At 39.3% G+C, this 25498-nt stretch overlaps 1 protein-coding gene across 2 annotated transcripts in view; it reads left to right on the top strand.

Annotated features, from left to right (window-relative positions):
- The window catches only part of MYPN (myopalladin), a 68583-nt gene that overhangs the window by 32030 nt on the left and 11055 nt on the right, over positions 1 to 25498 (top strand). For both annotated transcript variants that reach the window (XM_058543344.1, XM_058543345.1), the window contains exons 7-12: positions 1732 to 1755; positions 4338 to 4454; positions 4933 to 5305; positions 11913 to 12503; positions 12881 to 13019; positions 24141 to 24362. In XM_058543344.1, coding sequence (XP_058399327.1) covers positions 1732 to 1755; positions 4338 to 4454; positions 4933 to 5305; positions 11913 to 12503; positions 12881 to 13019; positions 24141 to 24362 — 1466 coding nt within the window. The remainder of the gene's footprint in view (positions 1 to 1731; positions 1756 to 4337; positions 4455 to 4932; positions 5306 to 11912; positions 12504 to 12880; positions 13020 to 24140; positions 24363 to 25498) is intronic.

Raw genomic sequence — 25498 nt, 5'->3', positions numbered from 1 at the left:
CTTTCTTACTTTTAAAAATAAATCAATACAATCAATTTCATATTTATTTAATCTATTGTTGAACATTTAGATTGTTTACAAGTTTTTACTATTATAAACCATGTTTCAATGCATGTTAACAGAGCAAATCTTTGTAAATATATATAGAATAAATTTGAGTACTAGAACTGCTACTGTGAATTCATATTTTTTAGGCTTTTAATATATATTGCCAAAATGCCATCCCAAGAGGTTGAACTAAATATAGGATGATCATATAACTGATCATCCAAACTGGGACACTTTTGGGAACGAAAAAGGCTGCTATGAATAATTACATAGGGATCCCAGGAATAAACCAGGTCTGCCCAGTTGAATTGGGACACATGTTGCCCTAGCTATATTCTACTACAACCAGCAATATATGGGAATGCTTTTTGTGTCACACCTTCACCAACAATAGCATTAAACATATTTTTTAAATGTTCACTAATTTTATAAGCCCAAAATAAGAACACTTGTTTTAATCTACACTTCACTAATTAGATGTGGGAGGGAACTTTTTTTTCATATTTATTAGGTCTTTGTATTTCCTTATTTTTAAATTACCTGTTCATATCCTTTGCTCATTTTTATATTGGGTTTTTATTCTTTTTTACTGTAAGAATTATTTATACGTTCAAGTGGTTAATTCTTCTTTTCTTGTCATGCAGTGCTTTCACCTTGACCCATTTCAATCATAAAATACGTTGAAATTTATGTGCTTTTTTGTTAATTTGTTTCTTCCAATCACAAACTAGTAGTACTTGGATCAATATAATACATGAATCAAACTGCTAACAGGTTTTTTTTTTTTTAATTTTATTTATTTTTTTCCCCCAAAGCCCCAGTAGATAGTTGTATGTCATAGCTGCACTTCCTTCTAGTTGCTGTATGTGGGACACGGCCTCAGCATGGCCGGAGAAGCGGTGCGTTGGTGCGCGCCCGGGATCCGAACCCGGGCTGCCAGCAGCGGAGCGTGCACACTTAACTGCTAAGCCACGGGGCTGGCCCTAGTAACAGGTTTAACAGCAACAGAAGCAACAGTAATATATTCTGAGTACCATTTAAGCTGAGAAAAAGATAGTTCTATCAGTGTAGAAGATTGTAACTAAGTTCAAGAACAATTTACTGAGTGCCTGAAATTCCATAAACATTCATTGAACACCTGTATTCAGTACCATGAGGGCACGTTCAGGAATGCCAAAGAATTTTAAGATAAAGAGCCTGCTCTCGAGGAACCTGTTGTTTATCCTGAGGCTCTCAATATTAGAAACCTTAGAGCAGGAGGTATATTCTACATTTTATTAGGATGTGAGAGCCCAAAGCCAAAAATGATCTCTCAGTCTTCACAAACTTTTTTTCCACTAAGGCTGAGTGGGTACCAATAAAAGCAAATCATTCCTGAATCCCAGCTAACTTAGTAACTTTTCCTCACCTAAGGTTTATGTGTCCCAAGTGGAACCCACGTGTGTCCCAAGATACAGCAGCATTGTTTAGTTAGCAGCTCTCTTGGTGCCCTTCTATGACAACTGTCCTGTCCCTGTCGAGGTCATTGGTGCTTAGGTCATTTTACTTAACATTTACAGTTTAGCCTTATCAAATCACTCGTGAGTGTGCAAGAGATTATGAAATTCTATAGGAAGCTTCTGATGAAAATATAGTCTCTCAGCAAAATAAACACTCAGAATCTTTTAAATTTTTTTCTTTTAGAACCTCGATCCATGGCAGAGCCAGGTAAAGATCATTTTAACTTTAATTTATTAGCATGTGATCAATTATTTGATATGTATATAATAAAACGTATTGAAATTACACTGGTGTCAAGAAAAAGTGAAAAATGAAGTTTTAGAAAAAACATCCAAACCAACTCTACCTATTACTGTAAGATGAGGGAAGGAGGGGAGCATGTGCAAATCTGCACTGTATATACAATGCCTGATATGAAGGCAGTTGGTTCTTGGTTATTGGGGAATGTTTCTCAGGAATATTTTCCTTCTTTCCTTGGCCCCTACACATGACCTCCCAAAACTGGGCAGAGCAATTTCCATGATGCTAGATCAATTCCACTTCCACAGCCTATGTATCTCAAAATTTATGCATCAGATTTTGAAATTTGCAGAATCAATAAAATGTGCAAGATGTTATTAGATTTGGTTGGGAGGATACCGAGATGATATGGAAGTAACAGTAGGTGAAGCTCTTACCTCTAGAAAACACAAGCACTCACAAACCAGAGCATAAACATCTGAATGTCCTCTCTGTGATCACCCTGAAAAATTACATTGTGTTTGTACCCCTGGATAAGAATGATGGTTTGGAATTTCATTATTATAATTCCCTCTTCTGAAGACTGAATGAAAAAGCATTCCAGAAGTAGACATTGAACATCCACATTGCATAGTCCTCCACCAGCCCCTTGGGGATGCATAGTAAAGACCAGAGTGGTCTTACTCTTGCATTGCTTGTAGTAGAGCAGTATTTTTCCCCTTGAAAATATTTCAGGCTTTTGATACTTTCATCCAGAGCAGGTTTTTTCACTAGGCAGTCTCATACACAAAATAATTTCAGAGTCACCCAAAAGGGGTCCCTGCCCCAAACAAGTCCTGCCTTTCCCAGCTCCATAATCTAAAATTTCACAGCCAGAGAGTTCTTCCTTCCACCTTGTAGAATGCAAATACCCTTTGGAGACAGAATACTTTATCTTATCAGGCTGGTATAGTGTAGTGTGAATGAATTTATCAGATCATTTTCTGAGCGCAAGTTGCTGAAAGATGAGAGCACAAATGTTTGGGGAACAGAGAGAAGAAAGCCAAGGCCAAGGGCTCAGAAAAAGGACAGAGGCACCAAAACCAAACTTTGCCTTTCCATCGTTTAGGATTCTTAGAACGGCAAGTAAAGAAGACCTAACTACAAATAGCTTAGGCAATAAGAAAAATGTATTTTCTTACATAGCAAGATGCCCTAAGAAATGGCAGTCTTGAGACTGGTTAATTTAGCATCTCAGAGATCATCAGGGCCTCTTTTCCATTTTTCCATTTCCATTCTTCTATCTTCAGAATATCCTCTTAGTCTGGTTCTTCTCATATACCCAGGATAGCTGCCACAGTTGTGGTATTACATGCAGGTGACAACATCCCAAGGCAAAAATAGGGAATAACGCTCTCTTTTGTCCCATTTAAAGTGCAGGGAAAACTCCCAGAAACTCTCCAGCAGACTTGCCCTAATATCTCATTGACCAGAATTGTGTATCACATGCCACCACTTAGCAAGAATACAGTTAGCATGACTGGCTTAGCACGACCAATCACGATTCACCACCTGAGGCTGGGAGAGGTCAGCTTGCTTCAAAGGACATCACCACTCCAAGGAGGGTGGACAAAGCCAGGATTCTACTAATAAGGAGGAAGGAGGATGAAAAGTTACTGAGTACCATGGACTCCCATCCAGTTTTCCTAGAGGTTGTCCAACTAATTCAATTCAGTTATCATGAAGCACTGAGATGCCAAGTTTCCTCTAATACAACTACGCTTTTATTAATTGTGTTTTTAATGTCCGGTCTACTGAGTGAGAACTGGAGGTTTATGCTCCAGTCTTATACCTCCCTTTATTAGCTGTCAACGAATATCTAACTATAATAATTCTAGGCTATAATCCTATGGTTCTACCTGTAGTTATTCAAAGAGGGGGTCATGCTGTTTATCAGAGTAATCCATAAGAATTGCCATAATATTAAAAAGGAATAAATGCATTTCACTCTTCTTTCACCCGGAATTTCAAGTTACTCTATCAGCTACTTACTACTAGCTAAGCAAAATATTTCTTGTCCAGTTTTAAACTGTGGCCTTCATTTGAAATTACCTTGTTGCAAAAGTTCCCCACGGAAATAGTGAGAGTCTGGGTTTAAAAAATTTTTCATTAATCCTTTTGTTTCACACAAACCTCTTTTTGCTTTAACTCCTAATTTGTTATTGTGATTTTTAAGTTTATTGTTTCTCAGTTCTATTTTTGTCGTCTGGACTGAGGACATAAAAATAGAAGATGATCTGAGAATCCATAGTATATAATACATTGTATTATCATAAAATCATCTTGTCGATATCAGTCTGTCTGTGTGGAGTTGTTAGTTCTACATCCTTTGACTCATTTAGCCTGCTAATCAGTCAGTTCAATTAAATAATTGGACTAATTGTTTTTAAACAATTAATGTAATCAGTTTCTTATATTGACTTTTACGGAATCATCATCTGATATCAGTAAATTCCATAATTCCATTTCCATAATTAAGTCAGTAACCATTCTGTTTTACTGGCGTTTAGAGGAGATCTGTACTTTGGTCATTGCTGAAGTATTTGCAGAAGACTCTGGGTGCTTCACATGTACTGCAAGCAACAAGTACGGCACGGTGTCAAGCATTGCACAGCTAGATGTAAGAGGTAAGGGCTCTTTAAATGCCAGAACAGTTTAGACAATGTCCTTGAATATGAGTATGGGGAGTTTGTACTATCTTCCCCTACTGCTTTTCATATGAAGCTAGCTTGGCATTCCGGAAAAAAAACTTGAATTTTTGAAGAAAGTGTTCTTGAAAAATATCCAATTTTCAATTTCTTTTTGCATTTGTAACCGCCACCCCAGTTGTCCTGCTGTTATCTATTATACTCCCTAAGAAAACATTTCTTTGGTCTTATATTAATGTCTAATATTGTTTCCAAAATGGTACTTAGATTTTTAGTTGTTTTTTTCCTGTATCCTCAGCATTCTTTAATGTCCCACATTATTTTCACTGTTTTTGACAAGCATTTTCCCGTTAGCACGCTCACCTTGTTTGGATACATGCCCCAACTCGGGGTTACAATCCTATCTCAGTCTTGTTGAGTAAGGCCAATAGCTCAGGTCCTGTCATTGTCCTTTCAGGAAATGAAGACCTCAGAAATAATGGGTCTCTTCACTCAGCCAGCTCTACCACCAACCTGGCTGTTATTGAGCAACAGCCATCCCTACCCAATCCAGAGCCTCCTTCTGTGGAACAACCCCCTAAACCCAAACTTGAAGGGGTTCTGGTGAACCACAACGAGCCTCGGTCCAGCTCAAGGATTGGGCTCCGTGTGCACTTTAACCTTCCTGAAGATGACAAAGGAAGTGAGGCATCCTCTGAGGGCGGCATGGTGACCACCAACCAGATCAGGCCCAATTCTTTCCAGGAAAGATTCAGTGGACAGCCAGCAAAATTCCCTGAGCCTTCTTCACCTATCAAAGAGCCCCCTCCAGTTCTGGCCAAACCCAAACTGTGAGTAAAAATTAGAATGGATAACCAGAGTGCCTGTGAGCTTCTCTGAGTCTGCCCTTCTTAAAAATGATGGAGCTGAAAAAGGGAATTATGAAATGAGAAAATGCACATTAAATGCTTTGCAAACTGTACATCCTTATATCAGTGTAAGTGTACTATCGCTATCATCTTTACTATTAATATTCTACCTCTGAGAAATGTTACACCTAAACTAGCTCAAAAAGATGTTTGTCTAAAATTAGGGGGCTCCAGATAAAGCACCTCTACATTCATAAAGCCCTTTTTTGCATCTAATATTCCTTATAGTCTGTAATTTATCCTTATATTTCCCATTTCTGTTTCAACATAAGCTTTTGAAGTCACAATGGAAAAGATACGTAGTATATTTTAGATAGTTCTTTGCTATGGCTAGATATACCACAGTAACCACAGTAGGTTTCTTATAAATATAATGGGATAACAGAAGGAGAAGTCGTGATTTTCAGACTCACCTCAGGAGCCTGATGTGGTTGTCGCCCTAACTCTCTAGAGGGCCTCCATCGGAGCCATGTTGCAATGTTTAATGTTCATCCACAGAAAAGCAAACACAGAACATGATACTACTATTATGTTCTGCTTGATCCACACATCAAAATGATAAAAATTATGTACATAAATCTTTAAATATCAACAGTAAAATCCACAGTAACAGCACCCCCATTGTGTGTTTCTCACTGCTGACCACAAGATGTTGGTGAGAAGCAGCTCATGTTGTTTAGTTTTATATTCTTCTCACTACCACATAAGGCAAAATTGGGGGCATAAAATTGAATGTTACAAAACATACCTCTTAGCAAGTCACATCCAGAAATGTCTCTGTCGTCCCAAAGTTCTGCCAGTCACAGGAAAGAGGAATCCACCTAAAGTAAAAGGAGAGGAAGAGGCTGTTGTAGGGATATAGGTGGGAACAGGAAACAAAACACAGCCAGGCCCTGCATGAGAACTAGAGATTTGGAAGCTGGGATCACATGGTCAGTCCAGCCTCTGTCCGCTGCTCACTTTGTCTGTCGTGAGCACCTCCTTGCTTCCTCTTTGCATATCCGCTTCATTCTTCTCTCTTTGAAGACTAGTCAGTTCACATCTGACCCATCATGGCTTCTCCTGTTCTACATCACGATCTGCCTCAAGTTCCACTGCTAACGAAATAGTTCTCAGCAGCTCGATTCCAAATACCAACTGCTCCAGCCAGGTCAGATGCAGAGGATTTATGTTTGGAGGGAAGAGTCAAATAGATCAAATCAAAACTGTGGGTGGGGGCAGTTCTCAGAGAAGGGAGTTTGAGCACAGGTAACCCATAACAATCTCCTTGGGAATTGCCTCCTTGGTAGGGCCTCATTTTACCCAGGAACTGTGTGGGGACTATTAGGCATGTCAGTTAGGATTAGGTTTAGCTTCCTGTTACAGAAAACCCAAACCAGCAGTGGGTTAAACACATGAGGGTTTATTTTTTTCTCAAATAAAGGAATTAGATGGGCAGTCTGGGGCTGTTATGGTGGCTCCATAGTCATTAAGAACCCAGTCTCCTGTCTTTCTGCTTTGCCATCTTATCGCTGGCTTCTTCTCCTGGTCCCCTCACGGTCCAAGACAGCTGATAGGTGGTCTAGTCATCATGTCTGCATTTCAAGTAGCAGGAAGGACAAATGGGTAGAAGTCCTGATGTCAGACTCCTTGCAAGGAGTATATAGTGTATATAGGTTGTATTAGTATAGGTACGAATGTACATGTGCCTGCTCACACACACACATACACACACCCATACACACATGCAACCTTTGTGAATCCACATACCTACAAACTTTCTTATTGGTTTTTACCTCATCGGTTTTAATCTTTTATGTTTTGCATTAAAATGTATTGGCGCTCTGAATAATCTCGAAGATACAATTTTCTGGTTGTTCCTTCAATTTGCCATTCATACAGAAAGTAGATATAATTCTTATAGATCTTAAAACTGCAACAGAAAGAGAAGCTGTCATTTTTAAACACTGTATTGTCAAAGCCCAGACAATTCAGACTTTGAAATTTTCAACTTGAATATCTAGCTGTCTAGAGCAGTGATTCTTCATCCTGGCTACACTCCAGAATAAAATGTGGGGCTTTTAAAAAATATTATGCCTTCCATCCCAACTGAATCAGAATCTCTCCACAGGTTGTTTTAATGTGCAGCCAATTTGGAAACTACTAGTCTAGAGTTGGAGAACCCAAGTTACAACCCTTTATCACCCAACCCGACCCCATCTACACATCCCTCCATACCCAGGAAAAAACAATAATTAACATTTTAAATGAGTAAAATGTCAAACAAAAGTCAGAATGCACTGGGAAAGCCTATGCTTTAGGGAAAAGTGGTTCTCAGTCCTGGATGCATGCAAGAATCACCTAGAGCCTTGCTATTCAAAACACTGGCATCACCTGGGAACTGGATAGAAACGCAGACTCTCAGGCCCCACTCCTGACCTACTGAATCAGAAGCTCTGGGGTGGGGCCCAGAAATCTGTGTTTTAACAAGCCCTCCAGAGGATTCTGAAGCTCACTAAAGTTTAAGAACCACTGACCTACATTTAAAAAGATAATAGTCGGCCGGCCCCCTGGCTTAGCGGTTAAGTGCGCACGCTGCGCTACTGGCGGCCCAGGTTCAGATCCCGGGCGCGCACCAACTCACCGCTTCTCCGGCCATGCTGAGGCCGCGTCCCACATACAGCAACTAAAAGGATGTGCAACTATGACATACAACTATCCACTGGGGCTTTGGGGAAAAAAAAAAGGAGGAGGATTGGCAATAGATATTAGCTCAGAGCCGTTCTTCCTCAGCAAAAAGAGGAGGATTAGCATGGATGTTAGCTCAGGGCTGATCTTCCTCACAAAAAAAAAAAAAAAGATAATAGTAACTATGCCTGGATCTTTTCCCAGGCCAATTGACTCTCTGAGCAGTGGTGCCTAGATCAGTGAGATTTGTTTGTCTTTTATGCTCTCTGGGTGATTCTAATGTGCAGCCAGCATGCTAACCATTGCTAAAACCACAGCTAAAAGCTGATTACAGAGACATATTTCGTCAAAATTAGTTATCCTAATCAGTGATGTGCTGGCAAATGTTTTAACAAGGGAGGGAGGCCGGGAAGCCCTGACTTGTAGCATTTGCCAATTTCCTCCCACCACGGCCAATTCAAGCTACTAAACAAAGGTCATTGAACTGGGAATCGGGATGAGATACGCACAATCTGCTCTCCAGAGCCATCGAGAGCTGGCTCTGGCACACACTGCCCAAAATTGTTGTTGCCAAAATTGCTTTCAAAAGTATTTGATGCAGTATCCTAAGTTTATTTTGTTGTGTTTGTCATTAAGTCTTGACATTTTATTTCCACAGTTCAAAATCCCTAAGAAATTTTTTTGTATTCCAGAAACCACAAGAAGCATCCTTATAATTCTGAAACTCTAATTTTCATTCTTACAAACCTTGAAATTAATATTTGTATTTCAGAAACTAAAAAATATAATAGCCACCATTTATCAATCACTTAAATGTTTTAGATGATTTATTTATCAATTCTCACAACAACGTTAAGAGATATTACTTGTTCTTATTTTTATGAGGGAATCAGGGTCAGAAAAGTCTAGAGACTACTCTAAGCCACACAGAAAATGAGTGGCGGAGCCAAGATTAGGACCTGAGTCTGTCTACAGAGCCCATATTCTTGAGCATTATGTTGTGGATTATCTTAAATTAAGTTGTGGCAAAAGAAAAGATATTTTCAGGTAACCTGAGAGAGTTGATAAATCTACAGAAAGAAAGCTTGGGTATAAACTTGATTTCAGAAATCCTCATAGCAACAAGAAATGAGCAGCTGAGCTTATGAAAGGCTATTTATGACAGGCTGTTATTTTGAATGAGACAGATAACTGAGGATTTTAGAACTAATATGCTTTGTAATTAATCTTCCCTTCCTTTATTCTGTCATTGCACTTTGTACCTTCATTATTAAACATTAAGTTCCCTATATTTTCTGTAAATAACCACTGGTTATTTGTGTTGTATGGTTGTATAGTAAGATTTTTGAGCCCCTAATAGCTCATACTGTCTCTGGAATATTTACATCTCCTACAGTACCTAGCAAAGTAAACATACAGAAGATTCAATAAAAGTTCACTGAATAATGGAATTGACCCCTTGCCCTGAAGTAATGAATAAGTGAATCTAAACAGCTGTTTTAAATCCCTCCTGAAACAAGATAGAGTTTAATAAAACGTAAAAAAAATCTGTTCAAACAAAAAGAGACATTACTCTCAAATTAATTCTTCCAGAATCTTGGATAATCAAAACAATTTGACACTGTATCTCATACATCATTATGTTTAAGGTTTGTGACCTTCTATAATCCAATATACTGCATTGAATTATAAGGACTAAGATGCCGTTTGAAGTTTTACTTAAAGTAAAAAACAGATTCTTAGTTTTCATTCAATGGGAACTAAGGAGAATAAGAATCACTCAATACCAAAGGGGCCAAATGACTTCCTGGCCCCTTTTTATCATCCTTATCTTCCTAAGATTACTTATTTCTTGCATACTACTTTTTCTATTTCCGTAACCGCAATAAAATATTTCTGCAGTATCATCAGATTAAAATTTACTCAGACTACAATACAAACATGTCCTGAAAACCATATAGCATTGTCTTTATGCTATAGCAATCACAGAATGGGACCTGCTGAATATGAGATCCATCAAAAATTTAAAACTTTTACATTTTCATGCCATTGGGAAAGTTAACACTAGCAGAAACAATGTTAATTGTTTATATTTTTCTAAGGATAATCTAACAAAGATATTTCTGCTTCTCTTAATTGCCGAATCTTTCATCTATGATGAAATGAAAAAGTTTAATTAATTTTTAATTATATTATTTTATTCTCTCAGCCTAAACACTCACTTCTAAAAAGGAGGAGGAGAAGAAAGTTACTGTGCCAAGTGGCTAATACTCCTGAATTCTTAGTTTAACTCAAGACAAGAGTTTTGAGGCTGGCCTGCTGGTGTAGTGGTTAAGTTTGTGCTCTCTGCTTTGGTGGCCCGGAGTTCGCAGGTTCGAATCCCAGGCACAGACTGACACACTGCTTATCAAGCCATGCTGTGGCAGCGTCTCACATACAAAATAGAGGAAGATGGGCATAGATGTTAGCTCAGAGCCAATCTCCATCAGCAAAAAGAGGTTAGCTCAGGGCCAATCTTCCTCACCAAAAAAAAAAAAGACAAGAGTTTTCATAGATGAACAAAGGATTGCACAATATGTAGCATTTGGCAGCAGTAATGAAAGTGGAGATGGGTCCCCATTTTGCGAGGTTACTTTTCCACATATTGTGTATCAGAAATGTTAATGAAGAGAAAGGAAAAGGTCTTAAACTCCAAGAATTAAGAAAAATCAAGGTTTGGAGAACCTTCTGGTTCAACTTTATTGCTGTTGGTGTTGAATTTCCTGACAGTATGAAATACAAAACCTTTCATTTTTAATAGATCTCATGTTCAACAGATCACCTTCTATGTTCCAGAAGCAACCTATCTTTCCGGATACCATAAAACCACAGGGGGCTTAAAGCCCTGCGGTCTCATTTGTGGATCTTCCTATGGTTAGTCATTCAAGAGTAAATTCTCCTAAACAGCAAAGTTAACTTTATGCATATATGATTTTATAGCATTTTTGTTTTCCATTTTCTTTCTTAAAAAATAATTAACTGTTTTGTCAATAGAAGTTAAACGGACTGTGGGATTTAAGGCCAATCACCTGCAGTAGTGCTTCTGTGACTCAGGTTCTATAAATGGAGAAAGTGCTCCCGGCTTGATCTTCTTTCTCCTTTTAGGAACAAGAAAAGTCTAAGGCAATGTTTACAATTAGAGTGACCATGTAATCTATCGTTCAAACCATGACATTTTTGATAGTGAAAGAGCACTATTAATAATTATGCCAGGAAAACAGGCATAAACCAGGACTGTCTAGGGTGAAACGGGACATAACAGTCACCTTATCTAGAAAGCTTTGTTGTCAGGAGAGGATGAGAAACACTAAGACACATCCAGCCACTTTGTTAAGGTTTGCTCTCAAACGAGGCAGAGGGAAGAATATAGCACATTCTGGGAGAACTCAGCCCCTTTAGTAACTCACATCAGTGCCTTCTGAGCTAAAGCTGAGATACTGTCTGCTTGTCTCAGAACTTTGAGCACTCCCAACAAGAGGACTATTGTTTCTATTTCTTTTTTCTAATTTACAAACATTCTAAAATTGGGCTGCTGTGTTGCACAATTCCACGGTCACAGCACAAAGAATACAATGTGAATGATGCCTCTTGGGGTTGTGCATCGTGGGGTCTTTTCCTTTCTTACTGACAATGAAATAGATTTAGAAGGAAGAAGAGACAAACAACTCACAAGGAGCTGATTAGCTGATTTCAGGCAACTCTGGTTCTGTGTTCTTAATCAGCATAAAGTTATAAACAGCTTGTGTGTACATTTTCTGAAAGGTGAGGCTGATGGTGATGGATTTCCTTTCTCTCTCCCTATTCTCTCTTGTTTTGTGTGCAGCGATTCCAGCCAGTTACAACAGCTTCACAACCAAGTCTTACTGGAACAACAGCAGTTGCAAAACCCATCTCCTTCATCTCCTAAGGAGTTTCCATTCAACATGAGTGTTTTGAACTCCACGGCTCCCCCGGCGGTGACAATGTCCAACAAGCAGGTGAAGGCCCCTTCATCACAGACATTCAGCTTGGCTCGGCCAAAGCATTTCTTCCCCTCCACGAGCGCCACCGCAGCAGCCGTGTCCCCTTCCAGCTCTCCAGTGTTCACCCTGAGCAGCACTCCTCAAGCCATTCAGAGGACAGTGAGCAAAGAAAGCCTCTTACTTTCTCACCCCTCCATGCAAACCAAACCTCTAGGAGGGGTTTCCATCCAAAACGAGCCACCCCCTCCAGGTCCAATAGAGCCAGCACAACCACCACTCATATTTTCCATCTCCAGTGGAAAACAGTTTCAGCCCCGCTGTGTGTCCCCAACTCCTGTCTCTCCCACCAGCCGGATTCACAACCCAGTGGCTTTCCTCAGCTCTGTTCTGCCTTCTCTCCCTGCCATCCCACCCACCAATGCCATGGGGCTGCCTAGAAGTGCGCCATCTGTGTAAGTGTCATTGAGGTTTCTTGACGTAAAAGATGTTACTTAAGAAGAGACATGTGCATAGAATAGCTTGGTCTGGGATAGGACTCTCATTTAGTGGATTCCTAGACAATCTTATCTCTTAGACGCGAAATGAATATTGGACACCTTAGGACAAAGGGCATGATTACTTTAAATAATTTTTAATAATTTAAATATTGAAAACACCTCTACAAACACAGATTCTCTGTGCAGTGCTCAACTTTTTCACACAAGATGCCCTCCATTAGTGCCTGATGACTCCTGGTGTCTGGTTGCCATTTCGACCACTCTGATTTTTAGGCCTTTGTACACTGGCCAGTGCTTCTCATGGATGTGTCAGGTGTGAATTTATTTTACAGGCCATCCCAGGGACTAATGAAGAAAAATACAAAGTCTCCTCAACCAGTGAATGATGATTACGTTCGTGAAACTAAGAATGCAGTGATTCTAGACTTGGGGAAAAAAATGAATTTCAGTGATGTCAGATCAAACCAGCAGGTAAGATTGTTGGGTTCAGATGGTTTATTGAAATTTCATTGTAAGGAATATAATTTTGATTAATTCAGTCCTTGGATGCTCAGGTTATCTGGCCTCAGTGAGGTTGACACTGCAGTCTTGGAAGGTAGAGCACAGATTAACCAAGAGTCATGTAGGAAACTCGTCCACATGGATCTTCAGTTCTTGATTACCTTAGTAGTTAATTCAGTTTACCTGTTTACATGTGTTTACCTAGAATAGAAAGAAGGAGAGACTAGATAGTCTGTTGTCCATTCCAGCGATCCTCAGCTCAGTATTGGCAAACACCAGCACATCTTTGAGATATTTCAATATCTGAGCCTTGGGATGAGCTAGACTTTAAGCAACTCTGAGGTTCCAAGCTGTCGTTTTCTGACTCCTTCAATCCAATGTGCCAGAAGGTCTGCTCACCAGTTCCTCTCAATCCTTACATTAGGTTGAAACATGTGAAATATCTGTTAGGTAATACCCTGTGATTCAAACTGTACAATTACTTGCTTACTAGAAAGTGTTCACATTGAAGGAGAAAGAGGAAAGCCATATGTGAGCATCAAATAAAAGAAAGATAGACTGAGTATTTTCTCATTTGAGCCAATTATTTTTGCTTTTTGTAAGGTGGTTATTTTTTAAAAGCAGATTTATATTTTAATAATATAACTCTTAGTTGATTTCCCAAGGTGAGAACTGATAAAATCTATTTTGAAACATACCATAAAATTTCAGTGAAAACTATATGCCAAATATTGTGGAATTGGTGACATAAGTGACCCCTGGAAACAAGGCTCCGGATGTTCCCTGACCAAATGCTATTTTCCTTTGTGTTTCCAGTGGAGCCGTGGATATATAGTATTTTAGTATTGTGTTATATGTTGGGCAATTTTTTTTTTTTCTGGTGAGGAAGATTAGCCCTGAGCTAACATCTCTTGCCAATCCTCCTCTTTTTGCTGAGGAAGATTGACCCTGGGCTAACATCTGTGCCCATCTTCCTCTACTGTATATGCAGGACACCTGCCACAGCATAGCTTGATAAACAGTGCGTAGGTCCACGCCCGGGATCCAAACCTGCAAACTCCAGGCCACTGAAGCGGAGCGTGTGAACTTAACCACTATGCCACCAGGCCAGCCCCTATACGTTGGGCAATTTTTACTGAGTGGATTCTTTTCGAAATATGCTGCTTAAAATCTTTTTAAAATTGACTTTAAATTATTGAATTGAAGCAGAATATTTAAGCTTGCTGTAATTGAGTACACTTTTCATATATTATTTCACCAAATTACATATATTTCTGGAAAGCAAATACCAAGGCAACTATTCTTCTCTTCCATGTTCTAGATAGAGAAACTGAGGCATGATTGTCAAACTGTCAGTGGTGGAACTAGAACTAGAGCCCTAGTCTCCAGGACACTTTCACGTTTTCCCTGAAACTCGGCAGCCTTTCTCAGTTTTATGACAACAATTACCTTCAAGCCCCATAAATGTTGCATGATGCAGATTTGTTTTCCTATAATGAGGTCATCACATTTGTGGTTGTTAATCCTTCTAAGTATCATTGAAATCAGAACTGTGTTCAGCCTCTGTCTTTTACCAGTCAGACAGGGAGTAGTTAGAACCCTGTAAAAATGATACCAGGTCAGCACACAAGCTGTTTGATTTTACTTTTATAGTTACTCTGTAGGTAGATCCATGCTGATCCATTGCTCAACTCAGGGGAAAGTAAGGTTTTTCTCTTAATTGCCTGAAATGGAAGTACATGTAAACACGAGCTTCCATGAGTTGAGTGCCATAAACCCAGTAGAACTCTTTATTAAACCTCCATTATGAGTTAGCTTCAGGACTAATAGCAAGAACTTGGCACAGTCTCAAAAAATCATCTCAGGGCCGGCCCCGTGGCTTATCGGTTAAGTGCGCACGCTCCGCTACTGGCGGCCCGGGTTGGGATCCCAGGCGCGCACCAATGCACTGCTTGTCCGGCCATGCTGAGGCCGCGTCCCACATACAGCAACTAGAAGGATGTGCAGCTATGACATACAACTATCTACTGGGGCTTTGGGGGAAAAATAAATAAATAAAATTATTTTAAAAAAATCATCTCAGTCCTTTCCATCTGAATATCTGTTAACATGCGTCACTGTTGTTCTGAGAATTATTATTCTGAGAATTATTATGATGCGTTAATTACAGAATTGATCTTAGACAGCATTCCATGCCATGGATCATGAAAGCCAAGGTGGATAATTGCAATTCAGAAAACTAAGGAGCTGTCTGAGATGGAATGCTTGCATTAGGTTGGTAGATATTGGTTTTGAGGAATAAAATGATGACCATATTATAATATTGTTTTGTCCATTGCTGCCTTGGGAAATGATAGTGAAATGTCATGAAGAACTGTCTAAAATGTATTGTGGCCCGTTGGTGAAGTTAAGAAGAAAGTTTGCTTAGAAAAGTATAAGAACACTAGAAAAGCAGAGAACAATCATAAAAAAACAAGTGTGTATTGATAGCCATCTATACCTTCAGTCTGGGGACACAGGAATCAAAATCTATTTTCTATTCAAATCTATTTTCTTACTCCTATAATAGCTCACACATATCAGAAGAAAGCAAATGATTCCTTCTGAAAATATGCATTTGTTTTGTTTTATTTTTCTTTGAAAACTTTTCGGTCCAGAAAGTTGGACTCTCTTGCCCTATCTTAGTCCTAAGCAAATGAAGAGTAGTAACCATCCTAGAATATTTGCGTGGTCTAGCATAACCACATTGTGCTGAGTGTGAAAATAAATCAGAAGTCCTTAAACAATGAGTATTACTGACTATAAACAATTTCCTCCCCAGAACTCAAACTTATAAATTATGTTTTAGAAAATGAGTTTTCTTTGATGTATCTGCCACTTTGTATTTCTCTGTTGTAATAGTTCAACCCTTATCCTCTAACTCATTTTATGTAACATTTTCAATTAGCAATTAACACTTGCTTTTTGATTCTTAGAACTTTGTGAAATACAAAGATGTCGTCCCTTCAGATGTTCACATTGATTAAAATTTTTAGCTTTCTAAATTGACAACAAAGTTTCTTTGGGTTGGGCATAAGCCAAGAGAAAGGTGCTTGATTTCGAGATTTTAGGCTGCGTCATTTCTTATTTTGAAGAGTATCATTCACCACCGGTGGATCTTCATTGGACAGCAATAAAATTTAAATGGCTTAGGTTGGCAAGGTGAATCCAAGAGGTCAAAAGAACTCAGGATCGCAAAATGTAATGGAGCTCTCATGACCATTGATTATAATTCACATATGACTTAGGGTGATCTTCTGCATCCAGTAAATATTTGTTGACGGTGAATTTCTAAATCTACACTCACACACACACACACACACATTTAATGTCTTATTTCAACTCTCCTCTTTGACCTCATTTCTCTGGAAACCTTCCCATCTCTTTATTCTGCTCCTCCCTCACTTTTTTTATTTTTTTATTTTTTATTTTTTTTCTGTGAGGAAGACCAGCTCTGAGCTAACATCCATGCCAATCCTCCTCCTTTTTTCTCCCCAAAGCCCCAGTAGATAGTTGCATGTCATAGTTGCACATCCTTCTAGTTGCTGTATGTGGGACACGGCTTCAGCATGGCCGGAGAAGCGGTGCCTCGGTGCGCGACCCGGATCCGAACCCGGGCCGCCAGTAGCGGAGCGCACGCACTCAACTGCTAAGCCACGGGGCCGGCCCTGCCTCACATTTTTTAAATTAATGCTTCTTTAAAACTGTCTGTGGTTCCGAGATACTGCCCTGTATGACAGTGGGGAAAAAATAAGTACCTAATTCTTGCTCTTCCTCTTGTTCCTCTAATCTCCTTCTTTAAGCTGCTTCGTCATTTCCTCTATTTAAATCTTACATTTTTTAATCTCTTACTATGAATTCTCTATGAAAATCCTCTTTTGTGAGCAAATAGTCTTGCCATTCATTCCTTTTGTAGTAAAACTTCCACATAGCCATTGGCCTTATGTTGCCCACTTTGAGCACTGTAGGACCCTGGTTGGTGGAATAGTGAAGTGTCCCCATGTCGCCATGGGCCCACTCAGGATGCACCAGTCACAAGCTGATCCCCATTGTGTCTGGCACAGAGTAGGTGTTCAGTGAATATTTGCTGAATTAACACACAACTTTGGGATTTCCCTTATTTACTGATAGGATAATGAAACTTTTGACCAAGTAGAAAAATTCGGATTTGTTGCATATCTATGGACAATGTCTCACTTGACTATATATATTCTGATTATACCTAATTGTGGATACTACTTGCTATGATAGCAATCTATTTTAGTCAACTGCTTGAAAAGATGAAAACTTTTTTTTTTTTGTGAGGAAGATCAGCCCTAACATCCATGCCAATCTTCCTCTTTTTGCTGAGGAAGACTGGCCCTGAGCTAACGTCTGTGCCCATCTTCCTCCACTTTATATGGGACGCCACCACAGCATGGCCTGACAAGCGGTGCCTCGATGAGTGCCCGGGATCCAAACTCGTGCCGCCAGCAGCAGAGCGTGTGCACTTGACCGCTACGCCATGGGGCCTGCCCCAAAGATGAAAACTTTTAAAAACACACTGAAATTAAGCAAAACTCTGGTGTTAACTGAATATTTAAGTATAAAATAAATCTGTGCATCTTTTAGTAATTATTTATTCTTAGGGACAAAATTTGGATTTAAAGTATTTTTGTGCAAGCTCCTTGAAAGTAGAGTCTGTTTCTTACAGCATGTTGTATCCCTAGTGCCTCTCATAGTATTTAGCATGTAGTAGGTGCTTGCTAAGAATTTGACAGCAGAGATAGGGGGTAGGCAATGAAGCCTGGTTATTTCTGTTGAAAGTAGCATGTAATTATTATACTTTCTTTTTTTTTTTTTTTCTGAGGAAGATCAGCCCTGAGCTAACATCCATGCTAATCCTCCTCTTTTTGCTGAGGAAGACCGGCTCTGAGCTAACATCTATTGCCAATCCTCCTCCTTTTTTTCCCCCAAAGCCCCAGTAGATAGTTGTACGTCATAGTTGCACAGCCTTCTAGTTGCTGTATGTGGGACGGGGCCTCAGCATGGCCTGAGAAGTGGTGCGCCGGTGCGTGCCTGGGATCTGAACCCGGGCAGCCAGTAGCGGAGCACACGCACTTAACTGCTAAGCCACGGTGCCGGCCCCAGCATGTAATTATTAGATAAATAGTAGACATCCTCTACATATGTTAACCTCCAAGTTTATCTAGGCATCTTTCATCTGCTCTCCAGACTATGGCTGTCCTTGGAACAAAGAACACTTTCTCTAACGCACAAGACTTTCTTTAGTGAACATTGTACCCAGAGTTTTTTGGGAACCTTTGAGCAGGCTCTTCCAGCTGGTTTGATTCTATTTGATTATTTACACCCTAAGCCCAGATTCAGAACCTACAGTAGAGGAAGCCAGCAGTGAGCTCAGGGCAGTGAGTGTCAGATGATGGCCCACATTCTGGAAATGCCGAGCCTTGGAAATGCCACATCTGGTTGGGATGTGTCATTACACCGTGGTTCTCAGAAAAAGAAAAGCACTCTCCACCACCCTGCCAATTTGAAGAAAATTTCTGCAGATGTGTCCCAGAAACCAAATGTCTCAAGTTGTCGAATTATCAGCCTTAAGAGGATTATCTTTAAAGAAAAAAAAAGAATTATATTTTCAAGTAGCATATTCTTCAACTTTTCATTTTCTTTGATAGAGCACATAAAATTCTATGCAATTCATTTTCACTTAAGGTCTTTAACATAAGCCTGGAAAGTATGGGTCGTATGTCATTGATTTGATTGCCATATGGGCCAGATTTACACACAAAAGAATACTCTCTCCTTTGAGCACAGACATCATCTACGAGCAGCTGATGCTGAAACTCCTGCTTTTACTCACAAAGGGAACAAGGCCAGGGAAAGTGGAGAAGGTAGCATAAATCTGATCCTGGAAATTCAAAATGTGCATCCAGGGGCCAGCCCCGTGGCTTAGTGGTTAAGTGCGCACGCTCTGCTACTGGCGGCCCGGGCGGATCCGGGGCGCACACTGATGCACCGCTTCTCCAGCCATGCTGAGGCCACGTCCCACATACAGCAACTAGAAGGCTGTGCAACTATGACATACAACTATCTACTAGGGCTTTGGGGGGAAAAAAAAGGAGGAGGATTGGCAATAGATGTTAGCTCAGAGCCGGTCTTCCTCAGCAAAAAGAGGAGGATTAGCATGGATGTTAGCTCAGGGCTGATCTTCCACACAAAAAACAAAGTATGCATCCTCTGACCATGGATCTGTAGTGCAACCTTTGTGCAGAACAGTGCAGAAAGCACCTTCAAATTTAACTTAAACATATTGTTTGAGTTTGCAAATTTACTCAGCAAGTCTGAGTCCCATCAGTCATAACTTGGAATCACAACCTTAATTTATGTAACAGGGGTAGTGATCCTTGGAATAACCAACTCTTAGTTGCAAAGCACTATAAAAAAAAGTCAATTTTTCTTTTGGGGTGTGCATCTTTGTTAACAACTCAGATGTAAAGATTCAGTGCTTTAGTGACAGGCCACATATCCCTGCCACACAGTTGCATGGTTTCCTTATTCCTGAGGTTCAACTTCCCAAACATTTTATGAACTCTTTCATGGAAACTCCTTGATCTACAGTATTATTATTTTGTTGTTCATCTGCAATTTGTACATTATATCATATAACTGATACATTAAACAAATATATCTAAAAAGAATTTTTACTTTTTTCTCCCATTAACCGTTTATTTATCCAATGGGGCTAATTCTTCTACTCCTGGCAATTGCAAATGTAAGGCAATCTCAAAACCATTTTGACCACTTTTAGCTCATATAGGGCTCTCTGGTTACTTTGTTGCAAAATATAATCTTCATCCAGTAATATAAAATTTCCAGTCCTTGTAGTGACCAACATTCCAATCTTTTTTCAAGAATAAGAGCCCACACACAAACACCCCCATTAGCACCTCACACCCCAGGGACTGCTGCAAATGGTGAACCTAAAGCCGGGAAGGGAAGTATGGCCAGCTTCTCTCTTTTTTGCTCCCTTCTCCCCTACTTCACTCACTGCTGTTCCTGACTCCTTCCTTTCCCAGGCATGGAGAAACAAAAGTGACCTCACGCTGGCTTTGTCTTGTATGTGGCCCACGTGGGCAGGACAGAAACCATCGTAGTAGGTCCTCTGCCTTGAAACGATGCAGGAGTACAGGCTACTCAAAGCAGCCTTCAGCTTGCCCACCAACAAAAAGCCACCTCACTTCTCACTCTAGATTTCTTAAACAGGAGTCAGATACCAACCCATTGTAGGAAGACAGCAAGCTCTCCAAACGGGTCTGTTTAATTTCCCCCGCTAGACTTGAAGTGAAAGGCAGGTACCCTGGGGCTGGAAGTGGAGGTGTGAGACTCACAGACATTACCAGCTCTCTCTAAAGTCCTTCTCCCTCCTGACTTGTATCTCTGGTGGAGGTGAAGGATTTAAATCACTTAACCTGTCCTTAAGCACCTGCTTTGAAAGTTCTGGAAGGTAGTTTGTCTCCCAGATCACTTGTTTTCTGGTATCTAGCCCATCTTGATGCCTCAGTAGAAACTTCCAGTTAAAATCTGATTACAGCTGTATCCTCAGTACCTAGTTACGAATCATATATTTTACATAACTCACTGAATGTTCTGTTTTTATTACCTCTTAATCTGTAATACTGGTAAAATAATAAATATATGACTAATATGTATACGTTTATGGTAAAACAAAATGCGCATATTTTCATCATCTTGTTTCTGTAGTTCCTTTGGTTAAATCAATTCAAACGTTTGTAAATTCTGTAAAATCAGGCCCCAACTTGATAAAATCAAGTTCCTAAAATTACTTGTTTGGAATACCTAGAGACAATGTGGTATTTATATTCTCAAGCAGGCACTAAAAAGCCTTACATATGTCACCCATTGTGCTCCTAAAGTATAGGTGTAATCACAACTTACCACCATGTACAATAATACTTCTTTGGAAAAATTAGTTCCTACTTTCAATATACAATTTCCGGAATTCATCTCCCCCTATAATAACTCTGACAATGTAATGAGCCAGGAATTTACCAGCCCTCACCTGGCATGTAGTAGGAGAAGCTGCAGAGAAGGTTCTTTAGCTTGGAGCAAGGACATCATTAAAATAGTGGCTAGAGGTGACATGGAACAGATTGGGAGTTTGGGAACTTAAATGCAACAAGAGGAGAAGCCATAGCAGGCTAATGCAATTCAACAAAGAAGACCTCCTGCCACCCGCACAAAAAGTCTGGAGTTTTCTGAACCCTAGGATCTGTGTGTGAGGTTTGAGAACTACGTGAATTATTCTTTCTGAGTGTAATTTTAAAAATAATAAGGCTATTATTTAGCGCCTACTTCATATGGTAAAGGAAAAAAAAATAACTCATTGGTTTCACTCCTAAGCATCCCAGAAAATAAACAAATTTGTTAAAAGGAAGAATAATATCAATTTGGAAGCATGAATGCAATTCAACAAAGAAGAAAAATATATTCCTCATGTGATTTTAAACTGTCAAGACTAGGAAATATTTCAAATTTGTGGGATCATTTAATGTATTTATGGAAAATATTGTCACTGTGAAGTATTAGATTGAATCATATGAAACTGGTGATAGTCTACCATTTTTGACTTACAAAAATGGCAATTTCATAGAGTTCAACCTAATAGGTGGACAGTTGGAAGCTTTAATTATTGACTTTATAAAAATTCTATAATGTAGAAAATAGTCTTAATACTTTTAAACTAAATTAGGTTTCAAATTAGTAGAAGTGAACAATTTTTTACTTTAACTGGTTTGAATTATCTGACTAAAAATTAATAAGTTTAACTGGAAATTAATCATTTTTTCTGTCTTGAAAGAGCTGTGGATTTATTTTGCCTACCTAGTCTGAGATGTATCTGAGAGGGCCAGATTTAAAATTGGTTCCAAGAAGTTAAAAACCAAGAAACACTTGGTTTCTGTGTTTCCTAAGTTCCAATTCCACACAAATTCAGGTGAAAATATGTATAAGACAATAACTAAAAGACATGAGTAATGTGATTTAATAGCTTGAGAATATATCATATGAGTCCTGAACTCAACTACTCTGCCTATGACTAGGAGCAGTTGCATATCAGCTATGTGCTTCCAAATTCCATTTCAGTAGCATCCTGGTACCATTTCCATGGAGCCCACCTAAATTATAAAATTATAGTTCACTAGAGTCACGAGTTTAACCAAAGATCTCACCCTCACCCCAAGCACAAGGCTCTAGATTCCTCAAAGATGTGGTAGTATTGGAATAAGTGATTGCCCCCATGTCATTCATGTATTTACTCATTCTTCAGATATTCATTGAGCACCTGCCATGAGGCAGGCACTCACCATTCCAGGTACTGTTGATATAGTAAGAAGCAAGATAAACAAAACCTCTGCTCTTGTGGAGCTAACATTCTAATGTTTAGAGATATTCAATCATTCATTCAATAAACAAATAAGAAAAATACTAGATAGCAACCAGTACTATGTAGAGAATTAGAATGGAGAGTAACTTGAGACGAAGTGGCCTGGGAAGACTGCTTTGCGGAGTTGACATTTAAGCTTGATAGAATATGGCAGGGAGAAGGAGTGAGAAGAATTCAGGCTAAGTGCTAGATTTAGGGTTTAACTTGGTACACTCAAAGTGTGGTCTGAGAACCTGTGTCAGTCTGAAAGCTATCACCTCTCCACCTTGAGATAAATATAGAAATTGAGAATAACCATTAAGAAATTTTTATATTAATATAATATATTGACAGACAAATTTTACATCTTTCAAATATAATTTTGCATGCTTTTTAAATTTCATTTTGCTAGTAATTCATTTTTACTTTATTTTACAAAAGAAAGGTTGGAAATTTTTAAAAACCTGATTTTCATCATAGATAGTGTGACGAACACTGGCTGAACCACTTAGTCAAATGGATGAATAGTGGTGCCATGTCCGGAGATGAGGAAGACCAGGGCAGGAGTATCTTTGGGGGACAGAAATCAAGTGTGTGATGTTTGGACCATGCTAAGTTTGAGATGCCCATTGGGCACCCAAGCCGTGATGTAGAGGAAATCATTGGGTGTATGACTCCCATGTTGTAGAGTAGACCACTGGGTATACAAGTTCTGGGGAAAGACCAGGCTTGGAGATATGGATTTGGAGTCATCAGCATACAGAAGGTATCTGAAGCTGTGAGACTGGATGAGATCACCTACCTAGGATTAGGAGCTAGCAAGGGAGACTGATCAAGAGCAGCTAGAGAAAGAGAAGGAAAACCAGTTTGGTGTCATGAAAACTAACAGAAGAAAATGTTTCAAAAAGGAGAAAGTAGTCTAATGTTGCTGAGAGGTCAGGTAAAGTAAGAACAGATAAATGACAATTGGATTTGGCAAATTCGGATACTCTGACAATAGTAATCTCAGTGGAATAGTGAGAACACAAGCCTACCTGAAGTAGGTTAGTGAGAAAATAGGCAACAAGGAAATGGTCCCATAACAATAGAAAATTATTTCAAATAGTTTTGTTGTGAGGGGAGCAGAGAGATGCAATGAAGGTGGATGTGGAGTCAAAGGAGATTTATTCAAGACAGGTTTTCCTCAAGTATGCAGATGGGAATGTCCAGTAGAGACAGGAAGTTGGTGATGCAGGCATGCATCAGAATGCAGTTCAGAATAGCTTTGCCAAAATACCGTATAGGCAGTTCTACGTATTGAAATGGACATGAATAGCAGTTATGGAAATTACATTCCATCTTCATTCCATTCCCTACAGGATTCTACTGGGGCTCCATGCTCAAGGTAAGGACTCAGGATTCACTAAGGCAGTTTGGGATTATAGTAAAGACACTGAAATCTCCTTTAGTGCTCCATGTTGGAACTGGAAATGGAATATGCCTGGTTTATTGAAGTTTTGTGATATAAATCTAACATCTGAATCTTAAAAAGTTGTATCCTCAAATTATTCTGATAGATGACTTCCTCACCCTTAAAAATTGAAATTGAAATATGTTTGCCATTTTGACAGGAGTACAAAATTTCAAGCTTTGAGCAGAGGCTGATGAATGAAATAGAGTTTCGTTTGGAACGTACCCCTGTTGATGAATCAGATGATGAAATCCAACATGACGAGATCCCCACGGGCAAGTGTATTGCTCCCATCTTTGACAAAAGACTCAAGCACTTCCGGGTCACAGAAGGTTCACCAGTCACATTCACCTGCAAAATTGTTGGGATACCCGTTCCAAAGGTAGGGGAAGGTGACCAGCCAGCTGGCCAAACAACAGCGCAGAACTATAAACAGTGCCTTCAAGAAAGTCTTATCAGACCCTAGTGAAGTATCTACAGCGGGAATGAAAACCAATACTAGAAAATTAACAAAACCCAGATAATTTGACTGAAAAAAGAGACACTCAGGAGTAGGATCCTTAAATAGTCAGGCCAAAAATAAATCAGACTTATGGGTAAGTCAGAATTTTAATAGAAGTTTAAAATAAACTTCTTCGTCATGATCTTCTATTTTGGGCTATTGATCTCTCAGCCGTTGAACTCACCAGATTGATATTTTTGTTTCTATTTAGCATCTATTGAATACCAACAGAGTGCCTGTTGTTGTACAAAGTGAGCTATATTTGTATCGTTACTATTAGGTTGGTAAATGCTGAAAATGTCATATCATTATCTCTGGCTGCTGAAAAATCTTGAGTCACCAGATTTTTTGGCAGTCAGCTGAGAGAAGGATTTACCCTCAGTATGGCTGCGGCAGAGAATCTCACCACTTAACTTTCACAAACGTGAGCATGGCGTTATCATGTATGGTTAGGTAACCAGCAAATGTGGAGGAGGGCAGCTGCAACCAATACTTTATCTCCCCCTGCCTTTGAGAAATCTCCTTGATACGTGCAGAACTTAACCTGAAACATATATATATTTAAATTTTAGCCAGATGAGAAATTTAGTGAGTGAATCCTGGCTTCATTCTACTTCATGTAATAAACCAAACTATACTTTCAAGCAGGGTGAGCTATTGCAGGCCCTGAGATCTGCGACTACAGAAGGCTTGAGCTTGTAAATAGGATAATGAGAAAAGATTCAGGCTTCGGTTTTCATTATTTTGCTTTTGAAGACGTCTGGTCCTTAGGGTGGCTTTTTAAGTAATTATGAAGTACAATAAAAATAGGCAAAATTCACTCCTTAATTATATAGAATTTTTTACTTAAATATTGTATATGTATAAGTGGAGGGGCATACAATGCTGTCATTTTTACTATGTTTTCTAATTTTTTCCAAGTACTTTATAAGGGATGGGCCACTTGTAGAGATGGTAATCAGCCCTTGTCTCACCTTACTCCCTACTTCCTTTTCCTCTAAACATGTACAGAACAG

Source organism: Diceros bicornis, chromosome 6, assembly GCF_020826845.1.
Source record: "Diceros bicornis minor isolate mBicDic1 chromosome 6, mDicBic1.mat.cur, whole genome shotgun sequence".
Taxonomy (NCBI): domain Eukaryota; kingdom Metazoa; phylum Chordata; class Mammalia; order Perissodactyla; family Rhinocerotidae; genus Diceros; species Diceros bicornis.
This window is presented reverse-complemented; position numbering and strand designations above follow the sequence as displayed.